This window comes from Theropithecus gelada, chromosome 12, assembly GCF_003255815.1.
Source record: "Theropithecus gelada isolate Dixy chromosome 12, Tgel_1.0, whole genome shotgun sequence".
In the NCBI taxonomy this organism is placed as follows: Eukaryota; Metazoa; Chordata; class Mammalia; order Primates; family Cercopithecidae; genus Theropithecus; species Theropithecus gelada.
The window spans coordinates 81,263,268-81,290,580 of record NC_037680.1 but is presented as its reverse complement, the minus strand read 5'-3'; the positions used below and the strand labels follow the sequence as shown (position 1 = coordinate 81,290,580).

The 27,313-nt window shown below is 41.9% G+C and overlaps 1 protein-coding gene across 4 annotated transcripts in view; it reads right to left on the bottom strand.

Annotated features, from left to right (window-relative positions):
• PARD3B (par-3 family cell polarity regulator beta) overlaps window positions 1-19,506 on the bottom strand; it is a 1,097,854-nt gene extending 1,078,348 nt beyond the window's left edge. For all 4 annotated transcript variants that reach the window (XM_025404986.1, XM_025404990.1, XM_025404989.1 and 1 more), the window contains exon 1: window positions 19,181-19,506. In XM_025404986.1, the coding sequence (XP_025260771.1) occupies window positions 19,181-19,300 (120 nt within the window). In that variant the 5' untranslated portion in view covers window positions 19,301-19,506. The remainder of the gene's footprint in view (window positions 1-19,180) is intronic.
• Window positions 19,507-27,313: the final 7,807 nt, after the last annotated feature.

Genomic DNA, 27,313 nt, shown 5'->3' with positions numbered 1-27,313 from the left:
CGAATATTTCATTGGTTGTGATTCCAAATTCAACACTGCAATGAACCTTTAAGAAACCATGCTGAAATGTCACTCCCATGATTATGTTATATTATATAATAGTCCGTGTTGAGAGCTGACTTGCTCTAGAGACTCCCTGCTGGCTGGATAAAGTAAGCAGTCGGATTGAGAAAGCCCACGTGACAAGGAACTGCAGGTGACCTCTAGGAAAGAAAGGTAGCCTCCAGGAGCTGAAGGTGGCCTCTAGCTAGTAGCCAGCAAAAAGCTAGGCTCCTCAATCCTACAGAAACAAGGAATGTGTTCTGCTAACAACCTGAGTTAGCTTGGAGGAGATTCTTCCCAGTCAAGCCTCCAGATGAGAGTGCAGCCTAGGCAATACCTTGATTGCAGCCTGCTGGGTCTAAGAAAAGGACCCAGCTAAGCTGTGTGCACACTGCTAACCCACAGGAACTGTGATGTAATAAATGTATTTTTAAGCAAGAAAAAGAAACGATCACTTACTGAATTGTCATGCAGTATATCTACAAAAAGCCTATCTACAATTATCTGACAAAGCTATTAAAATGCTTCTCCCTTTCCAACTACATATCTGTATGAGGCAGGATTTTCTTCATATATTTAAATCAAAACAACACGGCAACAGATTGAATGAGAAAGCAGATTTGAGAATCCAGCTAATAAGCCAAACGTTAAAGAGATTTGCAAAAAATGGTATACAGTGCTATGCTTCTCACCATATTTTTTTTCGTTTTGTAAAGTAGTTATTTTTCCTAAAAATAAGTATTTTAACTTGTAATGGGCACTTTGTTATTTTAAATCTAATGGAATATATTTTTTAATTTCTCACTTTTGATTTCTAACATGGTAAATATAGATATAATGCACATGAAACATTCCCTCAGGTCTTCCAAGAAAATATGAAGGCAAAGGGGTGTTAGGACCAATAAATTAAGAACTACTACGATGCTTCTACTTCCATCATCTCTGCCACATGATACACTCTACCTCATCCTCTACTGCATTTGTCTAAATTCTATCCATTTTCACACTTGGCCATTCCAGCCTACTGTGAGCTCTCGCCCTTCTGAGTGCCCAGGAAACTCATCTGGCACCTGCTTATGGCTTTCTTCATTTTGAAATGTATGCATGTGAAGCCTCAAAGGAAAGGGACTGAGCTATGTGGGGGACATGACACATGTTCCAAAACATTCCACCTGCCACCTCTATAAAGAACGTAATTACAGAATGAATAGGAATGCAATCCATACCAGCCACTGGGCTTCAAGCAATGCTTAATAAATCAGACCACAAAGGATGTGACATGAGATAGAATTTAGGACATACATGAGTCTCAAAAGTGTCACCTGAAAAGGTAAATGAGAACAAGGAAGCAGATACCAAAATGTTTACAGGGAGAAGGTAGTAGATAAGTCAATCAGACCAATAACCTCCAATTCTCAATAATACAGAATGAATATTACATGTGGACCATTTTGGAGCAAAAATATGAGAAATAAAGAGAGTAACATTGTAAGAAAGGCAATGAGGAAATCAACAGAATTCCCCCAATGTGTCTCACTGGAAAAGCAAGAAAAAATGCATTAAAAACAAATAGCCACTATTATGGGTTGAAGTGTGTTCTCCTCCAAAGCACAATATGTTGAGATCCCAGTCCCCCCAACCCATACCTATGAATGTGACCTTATTTAGAAACAGGGTCTTTACAAATGGAATCAAAGTAAGATGAGGTCAGTAGGGTGAGCCCCCATCCAGTATGACTGGTGTCCTTATAAATGGAGAAGAGACAGAGAGAGAGAGACAGAGGGAGGATGGCGTGTAAAAATGGAGGCAGAGATTGGAGTTATGTCACCATAGCTCAGAAATGCCCCAGGCTGACAGAAGCTGGAAGAAGCAAGAAAGAATCCTTGTCTAGGGGCTTTGAAGGAAGCATGGCCCTGCCAACACCTCAAATTTGAACCTACAGCCTTTAGAACTGTGAGAAAATAAATCTCTCTTGTTTTAAACCATCAGTTTGTGGTACGTTGTCATGGCAGCCCCAGGAAACATACAGTGATAGAGTGAGGGACTCCTTACGACCCACAGTCACATTTCCCAAGTGGCCCTTCCTCAGCCACAGACAAAAGTGAAACAAGAGAGAGAAAAATCGGAAATGCAAATCTAGTTATAGCAACCAAAAAATAATTTTTACTAGAAATATTTGAACCGCAGTTATTTTTCTTAAGGTTCTGTGAAAATGTTTCTGATCAAACACGGCTGTCAAAACTCAAGCCCACTGAATCTCTATAAATGTGCCTATAAATACAGAGACAAGGATTATTTATCCATGTTACGCTTCCTCAACTCTTTGCTACAAAAGGAAGTAATCCAGACCTAATATTTAAAGTTACCAATACTATTACTATGTCATGACAAAAGAAACACGAGATGACAAGTAAAACTCTTCCAGTTTCTCCAAGATTTTATCAAGCCATGGGGACTTCTGGGCCAGTATGAACTCTTAGCTCACATACTAGCCATATGCAAGTCTCAAGATCCAAAAATTATCTCTATTACACATACAAAATACTTGGCATTACAATCCACAAAAAACTTCACATATTAACACCTACAATGTACATTTGACTTTTAACTTCATTTTAGAAGTTTAACTTCAGCCTCACGCTTCGGTTAAATCTATAAGCAATCAGATCTTAGCGCTGTGAGGATTTCTGAGTCACTTGACGTGATGGTCCATCCTGTGTTCCTAAACATCAGGAAGCTCCAGTGGTTTTTTACTGTAGGCCCGAACCCATTAGTGGAATCAATTTAGCGCACCCCAACTACTTTTTCAGTAAAACAAAATAGGATGTAGAAATCAGAGGGCATCATTCACAGTAAAGGTAAGTACTCTCCTTAAACTTTTGTTTCAGTAGGGGTGTGTATGTGTGTGCGTATGTGCGCACGCGTGCATATGTGCGTGTGTATGTGCATTGTAGATACTAAGTCATGCAGGCAAATATTTCTTACTGTCTTCATCAGTCCAAACTTTGGCAGTAAACCATCAAGGGACAATATTCCTAACAGCGGCAATCCCTTGCCATAGTTTGAGACCCAACAGGCCAGGGGAAGGAGTGAACTTAATACAGGGGAGATGGCCGGGTGAGGCGACTCACGCCTGTAATCTCAGCACTTTGGGAGACCGAGGTGGGTGGATCACCTGAGGTCAGGAGTTTGAGACCAGCCTGCCCAACACGGTGAAACCCTGTCTCTACTAAAAACACAAAAAGTTAGCTAGGTGTGGTGGCGCACACCTGTAATCCTAGCTACTCGGGAAGCTGAGGCAGGAGAATCACTTGAACCCTGGAGGAAGAAGTTGCAGTGAGCCAAGACCACACCACTTCACTCCAACCCGGGTGACAAGAGCAAAACTCCATCTCAAACAAAATAAAAATAAGAAATGCAAGGGAGATGAGCACATAGGGCTGGAGCTGTGGCCTTTAGGAAAGGGAAGCCGCCAGCCCACAGTGACCTGGCAGGAATGGAGCTGCCCACCCTCTTGATTCTCTCATTGGGGCCTCCCCAGTGGCCGACCCTAACTAGAAGCTAGAGGGCAAGAAAGTCCACTCAGCTCAGCCTCCTGGGTCACAGATGGGACTAAAAAAGGGACAAGAGCGGGTCCGGAGGAGCAAAGGAAGATTTCCAGCCACTGTGACTACCAAAGTCTAAAAGCCACCCATATCAATTTACACTTTCATTAACTGAGCCTAACAACTTTTATTTCTGAGCACCAGATCGTTCCCACATCTGCCCTCTAATCCCAACCTTGAATCAAGGTTCTAATCCAATGCTGAAAAACTGGTGCAAAAGATTGGCATCTTTACCCAGGATTTCTGATTTCTCCAGGCCCTCACACTGCTCACCAACCCTTTCATCTGTTCTCAGTCTCGCACCTCTCCTATCCCTATCTATCAGGCTCTGTAGAACAAAGGACATGTCTTCGTTATCTCAGAACCCCAGGTCTGGGTGGTTAGAATATAGGCATATTCACTGAAATGTTCGAGAGACTGCTCCCTCTCCCCAGTTCCACCTAAACATCTCTTCCCACTTACAGTCAACCCCCAAGCCTAACAACTTTGCCCCCTAAACCTCAAAGCTCATTTCTGCTTCTGCTTCAATACATCTAACCTCCACTCCCACAGCAGGACCTGAGCCAGTTCTTCCACCTCCAGTCCCGGGGCTCCATCTCCACTCTCTAGGACAATCAATAAAAAAGGTAGGTCCAGGCCGGGCACAGTGGCTCAAGCCTGTAATCCCAGCACTTTGGGAGGCCAAGACGGGCAGATCACTAGGTCAGGAGATCGAGACCATCCTGGCTAACACGGTGAAACCCAGTCTCTGCTAAAACATACAAAAAAACTAGCCAGGCGAGGTGGCAGGCGCTTGTAGTCCCAGCTACTCGGGAGGCTGAGGCAGGAGAATGGCATAAACCCGGGAGGCAAAGCTTGCAGTGAGCTGAGATCCGGCCACTGCACTCCAGCCTGGGCGACAGAGCCAGACTCCATCTCAAAAAACAAAAAACAAACAAACAAAAAAAAAAGGTAGGTCTAACAGTATCTCCACCCTGCCCCAAATGCTTCCTTAACTCTGGCTTTGACCCTTTCTCATTCCCTACTAACCCTCCCACAACTGTCCTGGAGAAACTTCCCACAATTCTATCCTCTTCTCCCCAACCTCCTCCTTCAAGCAAAACATACATGTTTACCTTCAAACAGCGGTAGACTGCCCCCACCCCTCCCTCATGTCCTGCCCCATCTTCCACTCCTACTGCCCTGGCAACTGTCCATGTATCCTTCAAACCCCTGGCCAGGTACAGCTCATGGAGTGAAACCTGCTCAACTTCCTCACCTCCCTTGCCCCAAAGCTCCTTGATCATACCATGCCCTGTTTCCATGCTTCTCTATGCCTGTTAAATCTATAAGCACACTGGTGGCAGAAGCTGTGTCTTATTTTACTATATAACCCCAGCAGAAAACACAATGCTGACCCAAAGTCACTGTCTAAATCCTCCTCCATGTGACCAAAGTGACTTTTAGATGATCAGATTGTTACAGGCAATCTTCACACAGGATCCCCTAATTGGAAGTCTGACTGAGACCTCACTGAGTACATGGCACATTTTATTATTATACTTTAAGTTCTAGGGTACATGTACACAACCTGCAGGCTCGTTACATAGGTATACATGTGCCATGCTAGTCTGCTGCACCCATCAACCCGTCATTTACATTAGGTATTTCTCCCAATGCTATCCCTCCCCCCAACCCCCACCCCAAAAAGGGTCCAGTGTGTGATGTTCCCCACCCTGTGTCCAAGTGTTCTCATTGTTCATTTTCCACCTATGAGTGAGAACATGCAGTGTTTGGTTTTCCGTCCTTGTGATAGTTTGCTCAGAATGATGGTTTCCAGCTTCATTCACGTCCCTGCAAAGAACATGAACTCATCCTTTTTTATGGCTGCATAGTATTCCATGGTGTATATATGCTACATCTTCTTAATCCAGTCTATCACTGATGGACATTTGGGTTGGTTACAAGTCTTTGCTATTGTGAATAGTGCCACAATAAACATACGTGTGCATGTGTCTTTATAGCAGCACGATTTATAATCCTTTGGGTATATACCCAGTAATGGGATGGCTGGGTCAAATGGTATTTCTAGCTCTAGATCCTTGAGAAATTGTCACACTGTCTTCCAAAATGGTTGAACTAGCTTACATTCCCACCAACAGTGTAATAGCATTCCTATTTCTCAACATCCTCTCCAGCACCTGTTGTTTCCTGACTTTTTAATGATGCCATTCTAACTGGTGTGAGATAATATCTCATTGTGATTTTGATTTGCATTTCTCTGATGATCAGTGATGATGAGCATTTTTTCATGTGTCTGTTGGCTGCATAAATGTCTTCTTTTGAGAAATGTCTGTTCATATCCTTCACCCACTTTTTGATGGGGCTGTTTGTTTTTTTCTTATAAATTTGTTTAAGTTCTTTGTAGATTCTGGATATTAGCCCTTTGTCAGATGGGTAGATTGCAAAAATTTTCTCCCATTCTGTAGGCTGCCTGTTCACTCTGATGGTAGTTTCTTTTGCTGTGCAGAAGCTCTTTAGTTTAATTAGATCCCATTTGTCTATTTTGGCTTTGTTGCAATTGCTTTTGGTGTTTTAGTCATGAAGTCCTTGCCCATACCTATGTCTTGAATGGTATTGTCTAGGTTTTCTTCTAGGGCTTTTATGGTTTTAGGTCTAACATTTAAGTCTCTAATCCATCTTGAATTAATTTTTGTATAAGATGTAAGGAAGGAATACAGTTTCAGCTTTCTATATATGACTAGCCAGGTTTCCCAGCACCATTTATTAAATAGGGAATCTTTTCCCCATTTCTTGTTTTTCTCAGGTTTGTCAAAGATCAGATGGTTGTAGATGTGTGGTGTTATTTCTGAGGGCTCTGTTCTGTTCCATTGGTCTAGTTCTCTGTTTTGGTCCCAGTACTATGCTGTTTTGGTAATGGTAGCCTTGTAGTATAGTTTGAAGTCAGGTAGCGTGATGCCTCCAGCTTTGTTCTTTATGCTTAGGATTGACTTGGCAATGCGGGCTCTTTTTTGGCTCCTTACGAACTTTCAAGTAGTTTTTTCCAATTCTGTGAATAAAATAGTGGTAGCTTGATGGGAATGGCATTGAATCTATAAATTACCTTGGTCAGTATGGCCATTTTAACGATATTGATTCTTCCTATCCATGAGCATGGAACATTCTCCCATTTGTTTGTGTTCTCTTTTATTTTGTTGAGCAGTGGTTTGTAGTTCTCCTTGAAGAGGTACTTCACATCCCTTGTTAAGTTGGATTCCTGGGTAATGTATTCTCTTTGTAGCAATTGTGAATGGGAGTTCACTCATGATTTGACTGTTATTGGTGTATAGGAATGCTTGTGATTTTTGCACATTGATTTTGTATCCTGAGACTTTGCTGAAGTTGCTTATTAGCTTAAGGAGATTTTGGGCTGAGACAACAGGGTTTTCTAAATATACAATCATGTCATCTGTAAACAGGGACAACTCAGAGAGTTTAACATCCTCAACTTGAGGCAGCGGACAAGAGCAATGCAGGACACATTTATCTGGAAGATACTTGGCACTGCATCTGATAGAGACCAAATTGAGAGAAAACCTTTTTAACCGGCCTGTCTTGATATCCTGCAATTCCACCACATTGCAATCCAAAAAATGAGAGTTCAGCAATCAAAATGGTTCAGCCCAGCAACAGGGGGCAGGCTCAAATTTAGTAGCTCCTAAGACAGAGATAACATGCCTGTCAAAAATAAATAATTCATCAAAATTGAGATAATCCAGATAATTTTAAAATCAACATGAAATTAATGAATGCTGAAAAGCAAACATTTTCCAAACACAAGAGACTGCATCACAGAAATCTACATGAAGCAAAAACACTATGTTGCTTCATGGAAAATCCAGAACTACAGAGCACTCAGTCTGAAAAATCTAAGAAGCAAGTCAACCTGTCAGAATTTGAAGCTGTTATTTAAGACAATCAGTGTGACAGATATAATGGAACACTAAACTACTGCCTACAGCAAATGTGGAGATGATTAGGCATTTGAAGATAATCAAGAGAGAAGTAGCATTTAGATTTTTTTTAAATGTATATATATGGTATATAAAGACTCCAAACTTACAAACACCGTGTTGACTACAAGCTCATTCTCATTTTTATTTTAAAAATGTGGAATTTGACATAGTTTAGCAAGCATTTATAGTATCTATACTATGTATCAAATATGTGCTAAAAACAGAGATAAGAAAATAAATAAGATTCTCTGTTCTTGGGATATAGAGACGATAAGGAGGAAGCAGATCCAAGAGAGATCACTTCAAAGCATCAAAAGAAATTTCTGAGTGACTGGACATGTGGTGGAATATGAGGGAGGTGTGAAGGATATCCAGGTTTCTGGATTACACAACCAAGTGAATGATGGTGCCATGTACGGAGCAACAGTCTATAAGGAATGGGGCAAGCAGATTCACAGAGAATAGAGTGGGCTTGAATTGTCTGTGGGACATCCAGTAATGAAGTCCAGAGGCAGGCAGATATTGGGTTCTGGAGCAAGTTCAGGGCTAGAAGTGTGTATTTGAGGGTAGGTGAAGCCACGCGGTGAATGAGATCCCATGGAGGAAAAGGCCAGAACCTCAGTGTACCAACATACAAGAAGATGGTAGAGAGGACATCTGTGAAGCCTAAAAGAAGACAGATGTTTAAAAATCCTGAAAATCCCCTGGGTGACAGAGCAAAACTCCATCTCAAAAAAAAAAAAAAGTCCTGAAAAGCCCATGGGTAGAGAGTTTTAAAAGGTGGGACATCATCAAAAACAAGAAGTAGAAAGTAACCATGGACTTTAGCTACTAGATCTTGATAATTTTGTTGAAAACAGTTTTGCAGGGGAAGGTGTGAAAACCAGCATAACCAAGTGATGAGGCCTTAACAGACATACTACAAAGTTAATCATTTATTCCCCAATTTTCTGAAAATGCTCCATTTTAAGTTTATACACATTTTAGACTCATGCAAATTAAGCAAAATGTGAGTATATTGGTAATAAAATGGAGAGCTACATTAAGACAGCATGAAAATCCCTTAGGGCAGCACCCAAGGACCATCACCATCTGGTCCAAATTAGTGTGTGCACCCACTCCTCTTCAGGCTACGCTCAACTTTTCACAACTCCCTCAACCACTTTCTTCCCTCCACCTAGATGATCTTATCTCACTTTTCTCCTGGAAAATTCCTCATCATCTTTCAAACCAGCTTCAGTGTCTTCTCTTTCAAAGGTCATTATTTGTCTATATTGTATCCCTGCAAACATACCACTAAAGCAAAACTGGCTTATTCACGTATGTGCCTCATCATCTGGGAGGCCATGAAACTCATCAAAGCAGAGAGTGGCTGCTTTATCTTCACAGCTAGTAGAACCATTCTAGCTGAGGCACCAGACATGCAAGTGAAGATGCCATCTTGAGCATCCCAGACCTAGAAAACATCACACAGAAACTTCCCCCTTGTGCTTGGTCCAAATTCCTGACCTACACAATCATGATGTTGAGTGGTATTTTCAGCTACTATATTTTGGTGATAGTTTGTAAATAAATACAAGAGATAGCTGCAACAGGTGGTGATGGATGCATGGTAAAAGAATTACTTCTTTGAAAAGAACTTACTGATACTCTACTATGACCTGGTGCTCTTCTAGGAGCTAAGGGTTCAGACATGAACAAAAGAGACAGCTATCTCTATCTACCTTTATTGAAGTTAATATTCTAGTGGTGGAGACAAGAAATACAGTTAAAGTAAGTGGTATGGTAGGAAGAATGAGGTCTGCAGATAGAACTAAATCAGGGAATGGCAATAGAAAGGGTGGTCAGAAGGTTATAATTATAAGTAGGGTGGTCAGGAAGGTTTCCTGAAGAAGAAAACAATTATTTAAGATGGAAATTATGAAAGAAGCAGATAGGTGGATAACTGAAAGAAAATATTTTAGGAAGAGAGAAAATAGCACGAAGTAAGAGTCTGTCTGGCACACTTGTATAACATGACAAGAGATCAGCATGACTGAGGCAGGAGCAGAGAAGGCTGTGTGGTAGATGATGAGGTCAGAGAAGTAAGAGATAGGGTGCTGGAGTCCCCAAGACCTTCCAGGTTCAATGATTTACCAAGATAACTCAAGGAACTCAGCATATACCATGCTCACGGATATCAAATTTTTTTAAGACAGCGTCTCACTCTCTTGCCCAGGCTAGAGTGCAGTGATGCAATCTCGGCTCACTGCAATCTCCACCTCCCAGGTTCATGCAATTCTCCTGCCTCAGCCTCCCAAGTATCTGGGATTACAGGTGTGTGCCACCACGCCCGGCTAATTTTTGTATTTTCAGTAGAGACAGGGTTTCGCCATGTTGCCCAGGCTGATCTTGAACTCCTGAGCTCAGGTGATTCACCCACCTCAGCCCCCCAAAGTGCTAGGATTACAGGTGTGAGCCACTGTGCCAGGCCCTTTGTGGATATAATTTATTAGTGAAAAGATACAAAGCCAAATCAGCAAAAGAAACTGGCATTCAGGGTGAAGTCTGGAGGAAACCAGACACAAGCTTCCAAGGGTCTTCCCTTAGTGGAGAGGACTTGCTTAATTCCTCCAGCAGTGAGTTCTTACATGTGTGAAATGTTGCCTACCAGGAACACTCATTAGTGACTCAACACTCAAGGTTTTTACTGCGGACTGATCACATAGGCACCTTCTGCTTAGCATGTACAAAAATTCCAGACTCCCAGAAAAAGACCAGGTGTTCAGCATAAGCCATATTGTTTGCAGAAACAGTTTTGCACAGTGAGCCATTCCAATAAGGGAATGGTGGTAGCCCCCCAAAAATCTGACTTTCCAGATGCCACCAGCCAAGGCCTAGCTTCACAAGCAGGGCTTTCTAAGGATAGTAGTCTCAGGCCTGCTATGTTAACTTTTTTCTGCACAGATAGTCAGATCATGTAGCACTTTCAAAGGCCATTTAGGAGAGATGGGAGCCATCAGAAGATCTTCAGTAGAAGAATTACATGACTTGACTAGAATTTTTAATTATCACTCTAGCTTTTGTGTTAAGGAGAGACAGTAATGTGGGAGTCTTGGGGTCAGAAATGGAGACACTAAAGTCTATCTAAAGAAAAACATAATAAAAAACAAGCTCCAGTATACCAACAGGAAAGAGACTGAAAAGTAGTCAGATTCCAAATCTAGTATGAGAGCAGAGCCAACCAGATTTGCAGACTGACTGTATGTGGATCATGAGAGAAAAACGTTGGTCAAGGGTGATGACAAGCATTTCTGGCGGGACAGCTAGAAAGATGGCCTTGCCATTTAATGACATGCTTAGATTGTAGGAGGACTTGATTTGGAGTCGGGGATTAGGAATTGATTTGGGCACATGCTATAAGTGTGAGATGCCTATCAGATGTCCAGGCAAAGGGTCAAGAAGACAGCTGTATATAGAGCTGGCAGTTCAGGGAAGACAACTGGGCTGGAGCTTCCCCAGTGATATTTGGAACCATATTACTGTAAGTAGAGAGAGATGGGGAGATTTTAAGAATTGAGTCCTGGGGTACTGCAGCACTAAGAGGTGGAGGAGGAAAGAAGGAACCAGCCAAAGAGCCTGAGAATGGACAATATATAGGGAAAAAGTCAGAAGAGTGTAGGTTCCAGGAAGCATGTGCTTAAGATGTTTAGTATTTTTTAAATTTTTTTATGTCCATAAATTATTGGGGGACAGGTGGTGATTCATTACATGACTAAGTTCTTTAGTGGTGATTTGTGAGATTTTGGTGCATCCATCACCTGAGCAGTACGCACGGCACCAAATTTGTGGTCTTTTATCCCTTGTGCCCTTCCCACCCTTTCTCCCTGAGTCCCCGAAGTCCTTTGTGTCATTCTTATGCCTTTGCATACTCATGAGTGAGAACTCCCACTTATGAGTGAGAACATACAATGTTTAGGTTTCCACTCCTGAGTTACTTCACTTAGCATAATAGTCTCCAATCTCATCCAGGTTGCTGCAAATGCCATTAATTCACTCTTTTTTTATGGCTGAGGCATATTCCATTGTGTGTGTATGTATATGTATATGTGTGTGTATACTGTTTCTTTACCCACTCGTTGACTGATGGGCATTTGTGTTGGTTCCACGTTTTTGCAGTTGTAAACTGTGCTGCTAAACATGCATGTGCAAATATCTTTTTCGTACAATGACTTATTTTCCTCTTGGTAGATCCCAGTAGCAGGATTGCTGGATCAAATGGTAGTTCTACTTTTAGTTCTTTAAGGAATCTCCACACTGTTTTCCATAGCGATTGTACTAGTTTACATTCCAACCTGCAGTGTAGAAGTGTTGTTCCCTGTTCACCACATCCACACCAACATCTATCTTTTTTAATTTTTTTGATGATGGTCATTCTTGCAAGAGTGAGGTGGTATCGCATTGTAATTTGATTTACATTTCCCTGATCATTAGTGATGTTGAGCATTTTTTCATGTTTGTTGGCCATTTCTGTATGTTCTTTTGAAAATTGTTTTGAGAATTGTCTATTCATGTCCTTAGCCTTCTTTTTGATGGGATTGTTTGGTTTTTTTCTTGCTAATTTGTTTGAATTCATTGTAGATTCTAGATATCAGTCCTTTGTCAGATGTATAGATTGCAAAGATTTTCTCCCACTCTGTGGGTTGTCTGTTTACACTGCTGACCCTTCCTTTTGGCATGGAAAAGCTCTGATTTCAAACTATACTATAGGACTGTAGTCACCAAGCAGCATGGTACTAGTATAAAAATAGGCCCATAGACCATTGGAACAGAATAGAGAACCCAGAAATAAACCCAAATACATAGAGCCAACTGATCTTCAAGAAAGCAAACAAAAACATTAATTGGGGAAAGGACACCCTATTCAACAAATGGTGCTGGGATAACTGGCAAGCCACATGTAGCAGAATGAAACTGGATCCTGATCTCTCACCTTATACAAAAATCAACTCAAAGTGGATCAAGGATTTAAATCTAAGACCTGAAACTATAAAATTCTGGAAGATAACATTGGAAAAATCCTTCTAGACACTAGCTTAGGCAAGGATTTCATGACCAAGAACCCAAAAGCCAATGCAATAAAAACAAAGATAAATAGCTGGGACTTAATTAAACTGAAGATGTTTAGTATTTCTATCAGTCGAGAAGCATCTAAATCTCACTAAAAATGACCCAGATTTTTGTTCACTGCTCCTTGTTGGCCCACTCTCCGCCCAGTACCAGAGACAGAGGATGTATATCCTCAGCCTGTTGCACCAAAGGTATAAAACTGAGGCCGACCTGGGTTTACTCTCCAACCCAGCTAGTTTTTGTGCTAGTGTCTAGGTGCAGCATTTAAGGTTTAAAGGCTCTCTCTACCACCTGTGGATACCAAAGAGTAGCTGAAGATCCCTTTCTAATGCAAAGTTCTCAACAGAACTGAGTAGCAATGTCAAGTTAAGGACTGCCTGGGATCTGGTCTTTAAGCCAGTGGTTTCCAAAAGCAGCTGACAGAACCCATCAGAAGAGCATTGGACCTGAACTGTCCATTAAGGCAAGCCATTTGTGGCGATTTACATTTAAGTAAATTAAAATTTAAAATTCAGTTCCTCAGTTGCACTAGGCACATTTCAAATACTTAACAATCACATGTGTCTAGTGGCTGCCCTATTGAAAGGTGCAAATCTAGAACATCTCTTCATCTGAGAAAGTTCTATTGCACTACATTGCTTCAGATTTTCCAAGAGAGGCCCAAAGTTCTGAATGGTTAACACACTCCTCAGATGTCTTTAACAGTACACTCAGAAAATAGTCTCAAAAAATCTGACATTACCATTTGCCCAACTTCTTCAAAGGGAATCTGTGGCACAGAACACCCTGGGAATGAATTCCTGGTTAACTAAGCCACTTGATTAAGCATAGGGCCTTAAGCTACAAATCAGGGCTGTGGCTCCCAATTGCGCACAGGGCAATTAACTCAGCTCAGATAACCGGCCAAACCCGGTTCAGCAAACCCTATGTGCATGGATTATACACACAGGGTGTGTGGGGATGTGTATGTGAGAAAGAGGAGAGAGGGGAGAGAAGGTCCAGGAGCACAAACTCAAATGCCCACAAGCAGGCCAGGCAAATAGCAACAATGCATTAAGGTCGCAAGTGAGAAAATAAGCACAGAGTAAAACAATCAAACATGACAACAATAACTTATCCTCACTGTTAGGGAAGCAATAATGGAGACTGGAGCATTAATAATTATTTCTAAAGAGAACAGAGGTGTCTCAGCTCCAACTGATGGTTGCTATGTGGGAAAGTAAAGCCCAGCATTGTCAGAGCTTCTGATTTGCTTTTCCCCCAAAGAAGATAGGAATCTGGAGTTTTGCATGAAATCTCAAAATATTTAAACGCTGACAACTAAGTCAAAATATAACACTGAGCAGACCTACGAAAATATGTCTGTGGGTCACAGCAGGCCCAAGAGCCCTCTGTTTGCAAACTTAGAAGCTGCTCATTGCAAGCTGAGTAGCAGAACCAAAACCAAGTTGGAAGCATGTGTAATGCTGATGGCGAGTCAGTTCTGTCCACATGCTGTAAAGAAGTGAGGTCTGAATAGGAAATAAAGCACTCAAGTAAGTCAGTGCCCAATAAATTGAAAAGCATTTGAGGAATCCAGTCTGGGCCTAGCTTGTGTATACAAGAACCTTAAAATCTATTTAGGTAACAAGGCATCAAAGCCTGAAAAGTTTAAAAATTCAAGAGTTCTAGCCTATTCCTCCCGGCTACTCCCACACATTACCATACCAGATTCCTGTTACTACACAAACTCTCAGATTCTGATCCCACAGTTAATCAGGGAATGGAATTGTTAGTCTAATCAGACTATTCCCAGTTCTGGGAAGCTGCCTCAACTTGTAAAACAAAGTTATTATTCAAAATATCTGAATACAGAAAAGATTCATCTTGAAAACACTATCAAATATAATTTTTCCTTTTTAAAAAAGCGTACTCACATATACAGTCAGATCCACAAATTGGCCTTTGTAAATTCCAGCAGGCCTGCTATCCCATGAATTCAATGCTCTTATTTCTCATTCATTCCAACCCCTGAACACACTATACGTCCTCATTACTAGACAAGTCTTTCCCTTATTCACTTCATCCTCAGTGAATACACACACACACACACACACACACACACACACACACACACACACACACAGTCAGCCCTCCACATCCATGCATTCTGCATCTGTGGATTCAACCAACCACAGATCAAAAATATTTAGGAAAAAAACTATCTGTACTGGACAAATACAATTTTCTTGTCACTATTCCTTAAACAGTATAACAACTTTTAAATAGCTTTTACAGTATATTAAGTATTATAAATAATCTAGAGATGACTTAAAATATACAGGAAGATGTGTGTAGATTACATGCAAACACTGCAGCAGTTTATATCAGGAACTTGAGCATCTGCAGATTTTGGTATCCAAGGGAAGTCCTGGAACCAATCCCCTGTGGATACTAAGGGACAATTGTCTATATAAAATGAATGTTCACTTTAAGCAATTATTTAAGCAGCTTCTATAGGAAGAATTCTCTAAGGGTAGGAGTAGAGGGTAGGAGTAGGAGTATTCCTAATGGCACTAAAAGGTCAATAAATACTCTGACAAATTCCATACTTTTATTTGTTGTTTTTTTTTTTAATGAGAAAAGGCCAGAAATGTCAAAATTCAATTTGAAAAACAATGTGTAATAAATTCACTTTCTGTAAATCAGTGAAAGATGCTTAAAAGGTTTGAATCCCTGGACGGCAAGGTTTTAAGCCCTGTACTTCGTAATAATAATCCCATTAACGAATAACATGTATTGTGCTTAATAACAGGCTGGTGTATAGATATCTAAGACACAGTATCTGCCATCGAAAGAGTTTAAAATCCAATGAGTTCAGCAGCATGAAAAAACTAGAGTAGATTAGTGATTCTCAACCTTGGCTGGGCATCAGAATCACCTGGAGTGCTCTTTAAAATACCTATGCCCAGGACCCACTCCTAACCCGATGAATGAGAATCTTGGAGAAAGGGACACAGGCATTTCTAATGTTTAAAATGTTAAATGTGAAAATTAGAGGTGACTGATGTTCAGCCAGGGTTGAGAGTCCCTGCAGGATACGGCTCAATTACCCATTCACCTGTGACACATAATTTTGATGATAAATTTAACTAATTACTCAATGATCCCCACCATGAGCACATAAGAAGACAATCACTTCTCCACTAACAACTTCACTAAATTGGATTTGGAGGCTGGGACACTGATAAAGTGTCAGGATTCAGAGATAAGCAATCCCACAGTTCTCACCTCTCAGTCCACCACCTTTCCAATGGAGTTCATCAAATGGCGGCAGGAACCTCAAAGGCCCAGACTTCAGAAGGTAAATAAAGCCTTCTCAAAAGCTCCCCCTGTATCTTCAGGATCGCACCAACCTCTGGCCTTATCTGATATTGATTCAGGGGGCTCCCAACATTCCACAAATACGTATTCTTTGTTCTCAACAGGCAGTGGTTACTTCTCAGATGCTGTGCATGAAATCTAGAATGGTATCCTTGGGCTTCACTTACTTTCCAAACTTTAGAAACCTCAACTTCCATCCTCAATCTTGAAACCCATCTTTCTCCCATCTAAGTGACTCAGTGCCTCAGAAAATAATGGACTTACTTTACATTCATGTTCCCACCAAATTTGTTTCTTTATAGCACTCCCCACCTGGATGTCTAAGATCTTGCCCATTTTCCCATTTGTAGTTAGACTGAGGAATATTTTCCACAGTTGATTTGTAAATCCTACAATATTTGCTTCAGAAACTGGATTTTCTACATGTAGACCTCATAAAATATATAATTAAGAGAAACTTGTGGATGTCCCATCACTATTCAAGAAGCAAAATTGCTATTTTTAGGTTGATGTGATATGGCAGTTAGTAGATAGAAATGTCTTTTTAAAACAAGAATTAAAAATAATATGGATAAATTCCAATTCATAACAACATATATAGTACTAGGCTATGCAGTTAATGGCTGAGAGCAAACATCTAGAGACACAGTTTCTGGTTTCTACACCCAAATCTACCACTTACTTGTCATGTCTCTGTGTCTCTTTTTCCCCCAATTTGTAAAATGGGGATAATAATAGTACCTACCTCCTAAGGTCGTTGGGAGAAATAAGTCATAAGCATAAAGCTCCTAAAACAGGGCCCCTGCACAGAATAAGCACAATACATGTTATTTGTTAGTGTGATTATTATTACGAAGTGCAGGGCTTAACACCTTGCTGTCCAGGGATACAAACCTTTTAGGTGTCTTTCACTGATTCACAGAAAGTGAATTTATTACACATTGTTTTTCAAATTGAATTTTGACATTTCTGGCCTTTTCTCATTGAAAAAAATAAATAAAATCATGGAATTTGTTAGAATATTTATTGACCTTTTAGTGCCATTATGAATACCATTTAATATTAGTTAAATCTTGTTAGGATTACAATATTATTTAAAATGAAACTATGGGAGAAGAATACTTGGGGAGGGGAAAAAATCATCACTTACTACTTCTTAAAATGAAATTTCAAAAGTGAAAAAAAGAGGAAGGATTCATACGCTGCAGGTGACCTTTAAATGTCACATTCACTAATATATAAATGTAAACAGAAAAATATAAGTCTGGTAATAATAGTAAACTGATCAATGCAACTACATTTTTCTGTGGTAAGTTACGTTTCCATTCTAGAATATCAATAGCTTTTTAACAGCTTTTAAGATCAAATTATAGTGCATTAAATATCAGCTGATTCTCTTCATGTTATTTACAAGCTTGTAGTTTCTGTCTTACTTGGACAGCCCCCTGTACTAAACTTCCAAATATACAAGATTTGAGGGCATAAATTAATAGTTAAAAGGTAACTTCAATTCTGTAAGACAATCCTTCAGTAAGATCTATTTCAATCTGTCTGGAGTAATGTTGTTACTATTAACCTTAGCTCACTTTCAAAAGTTAGTGAAATACGATTTAAAAGAAAATCGGTTACTTGTTTAAATCTCAGTTAACTCAATTACATGATTTAAACAGCAAACACTATTTTAACAATGGCAAACACACACACCCGCACACACATGCACACATTGCAGATTTTCACTTAGCTTTCTAAGCCACTTTAATATTTTCCCTCCTCTACCGCAATTCCATCAGTAAACAGTTCATCTTTAGGGGTTATATTTAATATATTAATAGACCTTTCATTGTACTCTCCTCCAGTTCTTGAGAATCCAAAGCAATATACACGTATTTATCCAGAGCTGAATTTTTCTTTCTGTATAATAATGCTTAATGGAGGCAAAGAGGGTGCAAGTATTTTCTTAAACCCCTAAGCTATATACTTGTAAGAAACAATTACTTTTATGCTTTGGATAACCGATAAGAAGTTAAAGGAAATGAAAACTTACATTTTTCCATCACTAGATTGACCAACCCACTATTTTAGTCACATGGCATGAGATCAAATATTAAGAGAACAATTGACCCCTAAAACAAGAATTTGTGACTTGCCCTGTTTGAGGAAGATTTGGGACATACAAAATGTTCCATGTGAAGATTCAAAAAATTAAAAGGTTATTCAATGCCTTCATTTAAAAGTTTCATTGAGGAAGTCCCAGAGGCCCAATGTTACCCAAATACTTGGCGTAAGTTCTACTGCCAGATATTTTCTCAACATGTATTGAACGCTTTAAAACAACTGTCAATTAATTTCTACTTGTTCCTGACTTCAGCTACAGAGCTAGGGACGTCTTTCTCATTTTAATAATCACTCAGGACCTGACAACAGCCCACACACATAGTAAATGCTCATAGAATCTGTGACAAACTGAAAACACTCAAAATGTAGACAGGTTGGCTAAGCAAACAGCGTTCTCCCACCAGAGTTCCTGCCCAAGTTACTGAGACAGGGCAGCTCACATGGCTGAAACTCCAAAGGCCCCATCAGTTGTTAACTTCCGAGTATGTGTCACTTGCACAGTCAACTTTCTAACTCCAAGGAGCCTAAGTGAGGCGGGCCTTAATGGGTCAAAAATCACACTTAGGTGAGCAGCACTTTCTAAGACGTTCCCTCAAACAAGTTCTAAACCAGTGCTCCTCAAACTTCAGTGGGCATTCCAATCACCTGGGGGTCTCCTTAAAGAGCAGATCCTGAGTCGGTGGGTTTGGAGTAAGTCCCCGTATTGTGCAGTTCTAAGGAGCTCCCAAGAGAATCCAATGCTGCGGGTCCACCCACGACCCTCGGAGCTCAAGGCCCACAAATGCCCAAAGACACCCAGATGACTACTCTTAGCAATCGACAACAACTTCAGCTACAGGCAGTGCCCCATAATCCCCTGGGTTTTCTGCATCCCCCTGAGTGTGGCCGCCGGGTCGCACCTGGCAGGTGCCTTGACTGCAGCCGCGCCCCCCTCCTCCGCGCCGCGCTCACCTTCTCCCGGGTCTTCAGGTACCGCTGCAGCGCCTGCTGGGTGAGCTCGCCCACGCGCAGCTGGCCCTCCTTGCAGGGCACCACGATGCCCGTCCTGCCGAAGCACACGGTCACTTTCATCCTGGCCCCCGGCGACCACGCCGGGCCGGGCCGAACAGGTGTCTGACCCCGCGGGCGCAGCCCCTACTCTCGGAGGACGCCCGGGGCCCGGGGCGGGTGGGCCCGGAGACCCGGGGCGCCGCTCCCCGAAGCACCCTGAGGCCCGGGGGCTCGCAGCAGCGCCCCTTTCACCCGGGCAGGTGGCGGGAATCGGGGAGGAGCGGCCGTGGAGAGGGGTTACCTCCCAGGTGCCCGGCGGCCCGGGACGCGGCGGCTCCGCGGCCCGGCTCCTCCTCCTCCTCCTCCCGCTCCTGCTCCTACTCCTGCCTGGCCCAGGCGGCTGCTCCGCGCCCACCAAAGCGGAACTGCCGGCCCTGCCCTGTCGCTGGCCGTGGCCCTGGCCCTGGCGGTGGTGGCAGGGCCGGCCCCAGGCCCCGAGCTGGAGTGGGCGGCGGCGGCGTCGCGCGGGGCCAGAGTTGGGAGGAAACTTTTGCGCCGGCTCCCAACTCCTCCGCGGCGCCCGCGCTCTGGGCTCCGGCGGTCCCGGGGCCGGCCTGGGCCCGGCTCTTAAAGGGGCCGCGGCGCTCCCGGGCCCCGCCGCGCGCTGGGCGACGCCGTGCCCCGGCCCTGCGGGCCGGTAACTGGAGCCCGGGAGCCTCGTCTCATCACCTGGGTCTCTGCCTGGCTCTCTCCCTCTCGCACGCATGCACACGGAGCTCTGGGGAGTTGTAAGGGGATCCGAGGGTTACACACTCGGGGATTGAAACTGGATCTCAGAAAGAACACCCGAGGGAAGAGCGAGGAGACTGCAGAGCTGCACCTTTCACAGGAGGGGACTGCAGCAAGATGCAAAAGGAGCCCAGGAGCAGGTGCTTCTCGTCACGCCCGCCAAAAACACCCAAGGGGCGAGGCTGCCAGGTGCTGAGATGCAAGCGTGGCCCGAGGAGCCTAAGTGAGGCGGGCCTTAATGGATCAAAAATCACATTTAGGTGAGCAGCACTTTTTAAGACGTTCCCTCAAACAAGTTCTAAACCAGTGCTCCTCAAACTTAAGTGGGCATTCCAATAACCTGGGGAACTCGCCTTAAGCACAGCCCTTGCCGCTGCCCTGAGGAGCCCTGGGATAGCAGAGCTGAAGGGAACCTTGGAGAGAACGCGGCAATGGAACCTTTTCCTTTTACAGACCCTCGAGGACACTGAGTATTCAGCCAAAGGTCACACCCAAGACCCAGATATGATCGCGTGTGTTGACACACAGCCTTCTGGAATGCGACTACCGGTTGTGCATTTTATTAGGAAAAAAAAGTTAACACCTTTAGGCTCATGATTTGTCAGGTGTGTATCCATCACCAATTGAAATGGGAATATGTGGGGGAAACCAACAAACTACATTTGTTTCATTCTTACCTCTCATGTAAATGAGCTCCTTTGAGCTTAACAACTACCCTGTAGGTAGATATTATTCTTCGCATCTTGTGCATCAAGAATGGTGTTCAGAGAGGTCAAGAGACTGAGCAGACCATGGTGTCAGTTCTGTTGAAAAGAACTCAGGTCTTCCGAGCTCAATCTCTGGTCTCTCCCTGCAGTTTTCTTAGCCATCCAGTTCATCCAGCAAGACCCTTGGGGCTGCATCATGTGTTTCTCTGCAGAAGGATTTGCTCCTATGTGGACACACTTAAATAGAACTTGAATTGGCTAGGATGGTATGATAATGCACAGGAGATTAAATTCATCGGTTTCAAGAGGGTTTTTAAAAAAATAAATTTTAGCTCATTCATACATCCAGTAAGTATATATTGGTTGTCTTCTATGTATAGAAGGTCAGTGGCAACCAAGAGGATCATGTAAACCAAGTCCGTTGTAAATGGTTGTAAATCCAATACAAACTAATTTATATTTAAATAAACCAAGGACAGAATTGATCGCCTCATAAAATCAGAAGATCCAGAGAGCACTCCGTTGAGACAAGGTTGAAAGCAGGAACTCAAACCATGTCCTCAGGGGCCAGCTAGCTCTCTCCAGCTCTTGGCTCTATCTGTCCCTCAGTGTGGTCTCCATTCTCAGGCCAGCTCTCTTCAAAGGAGACACTTTATCCTCTTTTTAGAGACAAGGAGCTGAGGCCAAAGGAGGTTAAATGATTTGGTTGAAATCTCATTCTTAGAAAGTAGCAGAGGCTGGCTTAAAACCCAGGTCATCTGATTCCAGTCTTCATCGTAACTGCATTTCTTACATGAGAAGTACCAATGAGTAAATCAAACAAACAAATAGATACTGGTGCCATTCATTAATGTGTGGCCCTCACTTTTAATATTGGGTATTATATGGACCTATAGAATGGTATGGAGCAAAGATTTTCCACTGATGAAATAACTTTGCATGTTGCCATCCTTCCTGCTTCATGGCTTTTTGCTTTACAGTTGCTCCAGACTCATTTTCTGCTGCTTGGGTCATGAATAGCTCCCTTCTCCTCTCCACAAATTCCCTCTTAGCCCAGCTTTAGCTCCTTCCCAATATCTAGAACCCCCCACCCAAAGTCCTGGCTTTGAGAATCTCCAAGTGAACCATAAAGAACACTCTAGCTCTCCCAATTCCACTTGGGAAGTTAGAATCGGGACCTAGGGGATGCAGCAGAGGCCACGCCATTGTGAGATGAAGGAAGAGATGACTCTAGACAAGGATGTGATCAGTGCATTGTGCAATTCTGCACACCACTGGGTGACCTTTTATAGTCCTAAGTTAGTATGAAGAGTTTAGTGTTTACATTTCGTGTTTATTAAATAGCCAGGTTTAATTTGTTATTCAGCCTCATCACAGCATATATAGAAACAATTTATCATATATTATCAAGGGATTAAAAAAAAGAACACAACTGCAACACACAGTCATTCATACCCAGCAAATTCCTAAATCAATATTTTATGCCCCATGGGACCTCCTGGGCAGAAGACAATAAATAATTTGCCTTGATTGAGTAACACTAGAGGATCCTAAGCCTGGGTTCCATTTTCTTGTTTTGCCTGCTCGGTGGATAAATATTGCCTGTGAAGTGATATTTTTCCATTTGTTATCCAACAGCTTTGCAAGTACTGGAGTAGCCAGTAAAGAAGTGTTATACAGAGAAAGAACAATAATCCTGATCAATATTATTAAACCGCCCTGCCTTGAGGAAGTGTAACTAAAATGTCAGGTACTATCAGGTGTACATTGAATGAAGAATGATATTTTATCTATAGTTGACCGGTAATCGAGTCTCATGTCTTGTACTGTTAAACAAAATATTTTTACCTTTCAAGGAATTATTTATAGCAAGTACTATTTATCACCAAAAAAATGAATCTATTTTACTAATTACCTTACTTCTAAAGCCCTTGGAGCATTAGTATAAAAGATCGCATTCTTTGCTTCCTTCTGAAAGCAGGTGCAAGAATGATTGCATAAAAAAAGAAAGAGAAAAATGTGTATTAGTTTTCATTTTTTTCCCGTTTATATTTAAAAGCAAATGGTCTGCGTTATTGTTTAACTGGACAAGAATGGATTCTTCTTTAGAGCTGTTTGTCTCTAAATACTGCATGGCATTCATTTGTTGACATTTTTAGTTATTTATTTCTGTAGTTCTCTTGGATGCACAAATAACAATGCTCTTCATCCTAAGGGGAATATTATGGGCCACTGGCTTTTTGGAAGGTCCATCTTTTTGCCTATCCCATAAGCAAGACTCACAAGTCTTCACAAATGATACAGCTGTATCACCCCTTCTTATATTGAATTCTACTCTGTAGAAACTAATATTCTCCCTAAGTTTGTTTTCTTGAAAAGAAGCTGAATCATGAAATGAGCATCTCTTAAAAAAAATAAAATGAACAACCAAAAGCAAGGAAACTGTTCTGATGCTGTTATATTTAGTTAATTTTGATTATTAGTTAGATGTTTTCCTCATTGTGTGATCTCCTTCTCTGAAGCTCACTGGGGCCCGTTAATGGTAAGCACAGTAATAGGCCCTACTCTGGATAGGACCAGGTCCTTTCACCTTTAGGCGTCTGTAGAAGACTGTTAGGAAGAGGGCCAATAGCAGTGGTCATGGGTGCTCTCCAACAAGCTCAGCTGTCCAAAGATAGCTTTGAGGTAAGGGTGCAACCAAGAGTTCTCTTTTCAATTCTCCTTACTTTACTGAAGGCCACTTTCTGACTCTCATTTATATCCTGTTACTTGGAGAGGAAGTGAATGGGCATCCATGTAATTGACAGAAGGTAGAGAGAGATTTGGCCCTGGACGTTTCAGTGTTTAAATCAGGTATGCACCATGATAAGCTAAGTAATCTTAGGCACATGTCACTTTCCTTTTTTGTAAAATGGGATGATAACTCTATTTTAAGGTGTAACACACATAAAGCACTCAACACATAGTAGGCAAGATATATTGCCCTCCTTCAACTTTTTCTCCATTTACTAGCATTTCTAAATGTCACTTATTTTCATTGAGTCTGAAACTACTTCCAAAGTGAAACAATTCAAATGATACATAGAAACTACACATCAACTACACAACTTATGGAGACAAAGTGTAACTAACTCTGTAATGAGGGTGCCAGGATCATAGCAAAACTAAAGTTAAGATGTGTATTCTAGTTCACAATCTACATATTATTTCATCTGCTGCTCAAAAAACAATCCTGAAACATTTAATCTAGTATCTGAGAATCACAGAATTACAGAGCTGAATGGGGCCTTGGAGATTACCTGATACAATATCCTCAGTTTGTAGATGAGGAACCTGAACTAGAAAAGTCAATGAAACTGGTTCAGCCAGAATCAGAACCCAGAACCTCTGGATCATAGTCCAGTGCTTTCTTCACTTCCCTGTCTGCCTGGTAATAGAATTTGTAACATTAGATATTTGACCAACATTGGTTCAAGGCTTTCTGGTTTGTTGTTGTTTTGTTGTTGTTGTTGTTTTTGAGACAGAGTCCCGCTCTGTTGCACAGGCTGGAGTGCGGTGGCGCAATCCCGGCTCACTGCAGCCTCTGCCTCCTGCGTTCAAGCAATTCTCCTGCCTCAGCCTATCAAGTAGCTGGGATTACAGGTGTGCGCCACCACATGTGGCTAATCTTTGTATTTTTAGTAGAGACAGGTTTTCGCCATGTTGACCAGGCTGGTCTTGAACTCCTGACTTCAAGTGATCCGCCTGCCTCAGCCTCCCAAAGTGCTGGGATTATAGGTGTGAACCACTGTGGCTGGCCATGGCTCATGGCTTTGAACTCTAACTGGGCTAGGAAGTGCTGGTATGGCGTTCATTCTTCTACCTATTCCTGCAGTTTCAATTTAAACTTAAGATTCTGAACACTTATTCTCCCCACAATTGTAAATATCAAAAAAGTTTGCTGAGTATTTAAATGACTATTGCAGAAAATTATAAACCACCAAAGGATTTTTTTTTTTTTTTTTTTTTTTTTTTTTTTTTTTTTGAGACGGAGTCTCGCTCTGTCGCCTGGGCTGGAGTGCAGTGGCCGGATCTCAGCTCACTGCAAGCTCCGCCTCCCGGGTTCACGCCATTCTCCTGCCTCAGCCTCCCGAGTAGCTGGGACTACAGGCGCCCGCCACCTCGCCCGGCTAGTTTTTTTTTGTATTTTTTAGTAGAGACGGGGTTTCACCATGTTAGCCAGGATGGTCTCGATCTCTTGACCTCGAGATCCGCCCGTCTCGACCTCCCAAAGTGCTGGGATTACAGGCTTGAGCCACCGCGCCCGGCCCACCAAAGGATTTTAAGCAGGACAATAACATGATCAGATTTGTGTTTGGTGGAATGCAGAGGACCTGGGAGATGGGCAGAAGCCCCTGCTTCGTTCATTCAATCCACCATTCATTTTCTAATGCAACAGCAGTTTTTCAACACCTAAATTTAACTGAGCACAAAGTGACTATGAAGCTTAGACTCTAGTGAGGAAGACAGATAATGAATGACTCACCAAATGGACAAAATATTTGCACATTGTTATAAAGTATAATCAAAGGTATAAATAGCAGGCTTGTGTAATAGAGAATAATTGGGTAAGGGAGAACCTATTTATATTGGATTGGTAAGAGAAAAAAAGTTACTTTGGGAAGAACTCAGAGAAAAGGTGAATAGTAAATGCAGATATCTCTGAGATAAAACCAAGAGTGATGTGTTTTGGGAATTAAGAAAAAGCCAGTTTGGTTCCTGGAGCATTAATGAGCCAAAAGACAGGCAGGAAATGAGGTAGAAGAGATTGTCTACAGCAGTGGCCTCTTAGAAGACTAAGGCAACATAGATGATGAAGAAGGGAAGATTGGGGATATCTTCCCGGATTTGTGATAGATGGTGGATGGTAAGCTTTGGGGAAAAATTAAGAAACACTGGTTTCTAATTTAGACAACTAGTTAAGAAGTGACATTATTGGCCGGGCGCGGTGGCTCACCCCTGTAATCCTAGCACTTTGGGAGGCTGAGGTGGGTGGATCACCTGAAGTCAGGAGTTCAAGACTAGCCTGCCCAACACAGTGAAACCCCGTCTCTACTAAAAATACAAAAATTAGCCAGGCATGGTGGTGCACGCCTGTAATCTCAGCTACTCAGGAGGCTGAGGCAGGAGAATCACTTGAACCCAGGAGGCAGAGGTTGCAGTGAGCCAAGATCGTGGCAGTACACTCCAGCCTGGGCGACAAAGTGAAACTCCATTTCAAAAAGAAAAAAGAAAGAAGAAGAAGAAAAAGTGACAGTATTAGTTAAAAGTTAAAGCTAAGGAAGTTGGAAAGTGGGGAGGCCTTTGCAGATGTTGGGGAAAAAAGAGTAAGTTCAGTTGGAACATTCTAAGTTTGATGTGCCTGCAAAGCAACCAGATAGAAATGTTTAGTCAGCTGGAAATACAAAGTTGGGAGCTCAGGAGAAAGTCTAAAGACTATATATTGAGATTCAGGGGTCATAGACTGAAGCTCAACTTGTCAGAAGAGAAGAGATCATCCAAAGAAGGAGTTTAAGATGGAAAGGCAATAGGGCTTAGACTAGAATCATGGAAAATGCCCATATTCAAAAAAAGGGAGATTTGGAGAAGTTACATATGCTTATAATGATGAATTGTTAATGATGATAAGGTATTATTCTTATTCTCTATAAGGTATTATCAATGTCAAAGATGTGATAAGAAAGGGTGCTGCTGCCCTAGTGAAGACACAACAGTAGAAAACAGGAAATTGAATGTTAAGAATGGAAAGCAAGAGAGTTTGACCAGAACAGATAGGTTTCATCGGAGCATAACATAGGATATAAGGCTAGAAAGATTCAGGAAGAGGAAAATTATTCCGGGACAGCTGTGAGAAATAGATTAAGGAGTTTGGATCTAAAGCACCAAAGAGATAGCCTCTAGATGCTTGAACAAAGGAGTCATATGCATAAAACAGCATTTGAGAGTCATTATTTTGACATCTTTATACATAAAGACTTTGAGTAGGAAGTGACTGAATTTAGGAAGAATCCAAAAGAAAGATGTTGGAGTAAGTCATATCAGGCTGAATTTAAGTGAAACATCACATATGTACATATTTGTAAAATATCTCCGCCTTTGCGTATGTTTGTCCAAAGTAGTAAACTGCATCATTGCTTAATGTAAAGTCCTTTTAGCCTGCTATTCTATGAATGGAAAGTGGAGAAATGCCATATGATTCAGGGTCCGGTCAGGCAAACTGAAAACATACCCTATATCAAATAGAGGGAGTTGAATACGAGAAATTAATTACACTGTTGATGAAAGGGCTAGGAAGGCAAGCAAGACATGGGAAGGCAATTCAGAGATTAGCCACAGCAGGAAGCTGCTTCTTTCTCGAGGACTGGCTGCATGCAGGGAGGATGCAGAATGTTAGCAGAACTCAGAAGCTGGGCTGCCTGGCAGGAGCTAAAACCAAAGCAAGGACTGAGCTGGGAGCCTGGGGACAGAGCCTGTCCAGAGAAGACTGGCAACGATCAGGAGGAGTTGCAGCCACAGCCAGAAAACACAACCAGGGGAGAGAAGGAGAAAGAAAAGAAGA